We start from the raw sequence: 5,942 nt of genomic DNA on the forward strand, positions 1-5,942 counted from the left end.
GGAAATAATCTGCCAAAGTTTTGTTAAATTTTTTTTCATTTATATTCCTGAGGGATATTTGTAATTTTCTTTTTTGTTAATATCTTTGTCTGATTTTGGTATCAGACCGAAATCAGGGTTTGATACCAAATGAGGGAGGGGTTAATTTGGATAGTTTCTTTCTCTTCTGTTTTCTGCAAGAGTTTGTGTAGCATTGGTATTATAATTAGTAAAGTTAACCAATGAAGCCCTCTGGGCCTGATCTTTTCTTTTTGGGGGGGGGGGTTTAAATTACAAATTACTTTTTAAAAAAGACATAGGGTTATTGAAGTTATCTATTTTATTTTGGTTGACCTTTGGTAGTTTGTGTCTTCCAAGAAATTTATCCATTTCATCTAAGTTGTCATATAAGTTGACACAGAGTTGTTCATATGTTCCCTTATTATATTTTAATGCCTACAGAATCCATAGTGGTGTCCACTCTCTTGTTATTCTCTTATTGGTAATTTTTTTCCTGCATTCTCTTGCATTCTTCTACCTTCAAGTCCAGCATTTTTTTTTTCCTGCATTCTCCTACCTTCAAGTCCAGCAGAGAAAGAGTTTCTTTTCCATCAGTTCCCCTAAGTATCTCTAAATTGAGACTCATTTGGTCTCACTGGCCTGATTTAAGTCATGTAGCTATAGCTGATAACATGGCCATGCTCTGATTGGTTGGGAATGAAGTCAGCATCATCCTAGCTACAGGGACTGAGAATGGGAAGAGAAAAGTCAGGGTCCTTTAATTTTAAGAATGAGGAATGGATGCCAGGCAGGTAGAAAGCACATACGGCTATTACATCATTTACAAGTTTTTTTTTTTTTCTGGAGAAGTCTAAAAATTTTACATAACCCAATTTATAAATTTATTTTTATGTTTCTTTCATTAAAAAACTCCCTACCTATCTTTAATAAGACAATTTTTACCTAAATTTTCTTTTTTAATGTTTTCATGGTTTATATTTATTTAATTCATTTTAAATTTATTGCAATTTAAGATCTAGCTTAACTTTTTCTTCAAGATACTAGATGATCTCTTAATTTACTTTCATTTATTCAACTTATTCCTTCAGTAAAACATAATACCTATGTTTTAACATAATACTTGCTCTGTACCAAGCTCTGTGCTAAGCATTATAACATATATTAATGCATTAATATTTATAAGGATTCTATGAGGTTAGATACTACCTCAAATATTATATGTATATCTATACTATCCATAAATATAACCGAGATACAAAGAAGTATTGCTTACTCAAGATTCAATAGCTAGTAGATATCTGGGATCTGAACGCATGTAGTAGGCTTCCAGTACCTTTTGGGAGGCTTCCAATCTCTGTACTATACTGCTTCTCAAAATGACTGATGTCTACAACATGCTTTGTAGCTACTTGCTTTGCAGCTAGTAGATTTCTGTAGTACCCATGCATATTTTTGTTCCCACCAGTTGGCTTGTACCAAGAATCAGTTCTTTGTTTCCAAACCTTGATTTGATAATTAGGCTTGTTATTATAATCACATATTTTAACTAAATAAAGATATACCAGTGAAATATGAGTATAAAAACAGAGCTGTTTCTATGAAAACCAAGTTGATTCCTTTCAACAGATTCTATAAAGCCAGCTAATGAAAACATGTAGTTGATTGAGGTGTGGGCAAGAACTGTGAAGATTGGCAAACAAACAAAAAACAAAAATTCTAGAATTCTGTTCTCAGATAATTTCCCAAGCATCTTTAAAATTTTTGTATTACTGAAACAAATCCTGAAAATTAGAGAGGATGAATAATGAATATGGTTTATTTATTTATTTATTTTTAAAGATTTTATTTATTTATTTGACAGAGAGAGAGACAGAGAGAGAGGGAACACAAGCAGGGGGAGTGGGAGAGGGAGAAGCAGGCTTCCTGCCGAGCAGGGAGCCCGATGTGGGGCTCGATCCTAGGACCCTGAGACCATGACCTGAGCCGAAGGCAGACGCTTAATGAATGAGCCACCCAGGCGCCCCATGAATGTGGTTTAAAGAAGAAAGACTACAACAATCATCACATTCATTCTCATAGAAAAGGATATTTATAGATTAGTGAATACATATTTGCTTATAGGCTTAATTTCAAATAAGTACTTAAGGTGTGTATCACTTTTAAATTGTTCTTCTGCTTTAACTGCCCCTTCTCCCCTCAAATAACCAACCAAGTACTAGTCCTAATATCTCTGAAAGGAAAGTTTCTACCTGGTTAGCCAGTAGTCTTGGTATCATTTATTGATTTGAACTTCTTTTTCTTTACTGATTACAAAGTCTACTTAATCATCTATTAGATCCTTATGTGTATTGCATTATCTTTCCAGATTATATATCCAGTTTCATTGTTCTATTTGTTTGTTCTTTTTCTTTTTTAAAGATTTTATTTATTTATTTGACAGAGAGAGACACACAGAGAGAGGGAACACAAGCAGGGGGAGTGGGAGAGGGAGAAGCAGGCTTCCCGCAGAGCGGGGACCTGGATGCGGGGCTCGATCCCAGGACTCTGGGATCATGACTTGAGTCAAAGGCAGAAGCTTAACGACTGAGCCACCCAGGCACCCCATTTGTTAGTTCTTGATTTAGTGTTTTAATACCAGATACTTTCTTTTTATTTTATTTTATTTTATTTTTAATTTTTTTTTTAAGATTTTATTTATTTATTTGCGAGAGAGACAATGAGAGACAGAGAGCATGAGAGGGAGGAGGGTCAGAGGGAGAAGCAGACTCCCCGCCGAGCAGGGAGCCCGATGCGGGACTCGATCCTGGGACTCCAGGATCATGACCTGAGCCGAAGGCAGTCGCTTAACCAACTGAGCCACCCAGGTGCCCCAGATACTTTCTTTTTAAAAAAGATTTTACTTATTTATTTGGAGGGGCAGAGAGAGCGCACCTGCTGGGGGGAAAGTTAGAGGGAGAGGGAGAAACAGGCTCCCTGCTGATCAGGGAGCCTGATGTGGGGCTTGATCTCAGGACCCTGGGTTCATAGCCTGAGCCAAAGGCAGATGCTCAATCGACTGAGCCCCCCAGGTGCTTCTTAATACCTGATACTTTTTTTACTTTATTATGTCTTGGATATTTCACCTCATTAACTTTTCCATGTATGTTTTATTCTTGAAGTTAATCATCAATATATTCTTGTTGAGGATCTTTTTATCAATTATGAAAGGTTCTAGTAAAGAAGGTATGCTGTTTGTCATTGTAACTTTTTAAAAAACTTGTTTATTTATTTGAGAGAGAGAGACTGTGTAAGCAGGGGGAGGGGCGGAAGGGGCAGGAGAGAATCTCAAGCAGACTCCACACTCAGTGCAGAGCCCAGCGCCGGGTTTGATCTCATGACCCTGAGATCATGACCAGAGCTGAAATTGAGTTGGCTGCTTAACCGACTGAGCCATCCAGGCACCCCTATTTATCATTATAACTTAAAAATGAGGCAAGACTAAGAAACTGAGATACAGCACAGGGTCAGAAGCATGAACACATACCAACATAGTAGCAGTATACTGAATTTTCTCTACCCGCTGAGAAGATTGCATGAGCCAATAATACATGTAAGAAACCACTGTAGATTAGAGCACATGGTAAAAACTGTCAAGAAGGAGATAGTTCATGGAGATCAGGACAAGACTGCATTTACAGAGGTTCAGGCAAGGAGCCCAACTTACCCTCTCTCAGGCCCAGCTCATCTTTATGAGAGGAGCTTGTTCATTTGCTCTCTAAACACCTGCTTCACCTGTTTGTTCCTCAGGGTGTAGATGAAGGGATTGAGCATCGGGGTCACCACGGTGTTGAGCAAGGCCACCACCTTGTTTTTGTCCTCTCCCTCATTACCCTTCCCTGACCGGATGTACATGAAGATGCAGCTGCCATAGAAGAGAGACACAACAATGATGTGGGAGGAGCAGGTAGAGAAGGCTTTCTGCCTCTCCTTGGCTGAGGGGATGCGCAGGATGGTGTGGAGGATGTGGCCATAGCAGGTGGCTGTCACAGACAGAGTGCCCAGTAGACTGAAGTTGGCCACAATAAAGCCCAGAAGCTCTATCAGACTCGTGTCTGCACATACGAGCTCCAGGAGTGGGAAGTTGTCACAGAAGAAATGATTAATGACATTGGGACCACAGAATGGCTGCTGAAAAGTGATGAAACTTGGAAAGATGATGAGAAGGAATCCTGCCATCCATGAACAAAGAACTAGCTGGACACAGACCCTTTTGCTCATGATGGCGGCATAACGCAAGGGGTTACATATGGCCACATACCTGTCAAAGGACATCACTGCCAGTAGGAAGAACTCTGTGGTGCCCAGGAAGAAATAGAGGAAACTTTGTAGGAAACAGCCTGGGAGGGAAATGGTTTTGTATCCAGTCAGGATGTTGGTCAGCATCTTGGGGAAGATGACTGAGGTGAACCAGATCTCCAGGACAGCAAAGTTGTGGAGGAAGTAGTACATGGGGGTGTGGAGGCGCCTGTCCCTGAGGGTGATGCCCACAATGAGGAGATTCCCCAGCAGAGTGAGGAGGTAGGTCAAGAGCAGCCCCAGGAAGATGAGCATCTGGAGCTCACAGGCCTCTGAGAGCCCCAGCAGGACAAACTCAGTGACAGTGCTGTGGTTCCTCATGGCTCCTCTGACGTCACTGGGGGTGGCCAATCAGAGGTGTGCAGCATCCAGAGTTGTGATGTTCTGGGGACCTGAGGGCACTTGGAACTGAAAGGAAAGAGGGTGAGTGTTCCATTTTGAGCTGAAGGAGTCCTTTATTTCTGTGAGGGAGGTATCTTCCTCCTACTCACTATTCAGGCTTGTTTTGTAGATACCCTGGGGATTTCTGTCTCATGTTTGGTCCCAGGCATCTTTGTGTTGGAGGAGAAAATGGTGGTTTTTCAGGGTGGTGTAAGTAAGGCCCCAAAGCAAAAATTGTCCTTGCTTACTTTTTTAACCAACCTTTTATTCTTGATACTGAACAAATCCCTTTACCCCTAATATTATAATCTGTTTTCAATGCTTTTTATTCTTATATTTAGTCCAATAGTGGATCTTTGCACACAAGCGGTTCATATTTGAGGGTGGTAAACTTTTTGCTTAACTTAGCCATTTACTGCACAGATCCATACGCTCGGGTAAACTGATTTAGAATATACAGAAGCTCTATTGCTTTTCAAGATTACCTGAAAATGTGATGCCTTTCACTAGTGTTTAGATTAATAAGAGAGAGAGAGAGAGAATCTATGAGAGAAAAGCACAACTCTTACAAATAAAAGAAGAATAAGTTGAATAATGTGTTCATAAATAAAAATTCCTAAGAGGGGGTTTGGTAGTCAAGGTTCTTAAGGATCTGTTCTCAAATGGTATATCCATGTTCTTCTCTCATAACATTTTCTCGTGGGCTCTAGATACAGTAGACTCTTTACAATATCTTAATTCTATTTTATGCATCTGTGCTTCTGCACATGACAGTCTTTCAGTGTGGAATTATCAGCCTCTCAAGTCCCATTTATCCTTTAAGTCTCTACTCAAAAAGTGCTATCACTTTTATGAAACCTTTTCTGAATGAATGATTCTTTCTTCTGTATCCCTCATAATTTTATTATATCGTGTTTGATTTTTATTGAATTTTATAGTTGTTTTTCATTTGTTGCTAAGTCAAAAATTTCTTTAAAAAAAAAAAAAGATTTTATTTACTTATTTGACACCGAAAGAGAAACAGCAAGAGAGGGAACACAAGCAGGGGGAGGGGGAGAGGGAGAAGCAGGCTTCCCGCCGAGCAGGGAGCCCGATGCGGGGCTAGATCCCAGGACCCTGCGACCATGACCCGAGCGGAAAGCAGACGCCCAACGACTGAGCCACCCAGGTGTCCCAGAGTCAAAAAATTTCTTTACTAATTTGTATTTTATACAGCCCTCAGAACA

At 40.0% G+C, this 5,942-nt stretch overlaps 1 protein-coding gene across 1 annotated transcript; it reads right to left on the reverse strand.

Moving 5' to 3' along the window:
- Window positions 1–3,726: 3,726 nt before the first annotated feature.
- On the reverse strand, window positions 3,727–4,656 carry LOC110585450 (olfactory receptor 49). Its single transcript, XM_021695653.2, has one exon. The coding sequence runs from the start codon at window positions 4,654–4,656 to the stop codon at window positions 3,727–3,729; it is 930 nt and encodes a 309-aa protein (XP_021551328.2).
- Between the last annotated feature and the right edge of the window lie 1,286 nt (window positions 4,657–5,942).

This window comes from Neomonachus schauinslandi, chromosome 9 (assembly GCF_002201575.2).
Source record: "Neomonachus schauinslandi chromosome 9, ASM220157v2, whole genome shotgun sequence".
NCBI lineage: Eukaryota > Metazoa > Chordata > Mammalia > Carnivora > Phocidae > Neomonachus > Neomonachus schauinslandi.

Excerpts from the sequence above, each read along its gene's own strand:
- LOC110585450 (XM_021695653.2), bottom strand. The coding sequence starts at position 4,656 with ATGAGGAACCACAGCACTGTCACTGAGTTTGTCCTGCTGGGGCTCTCA.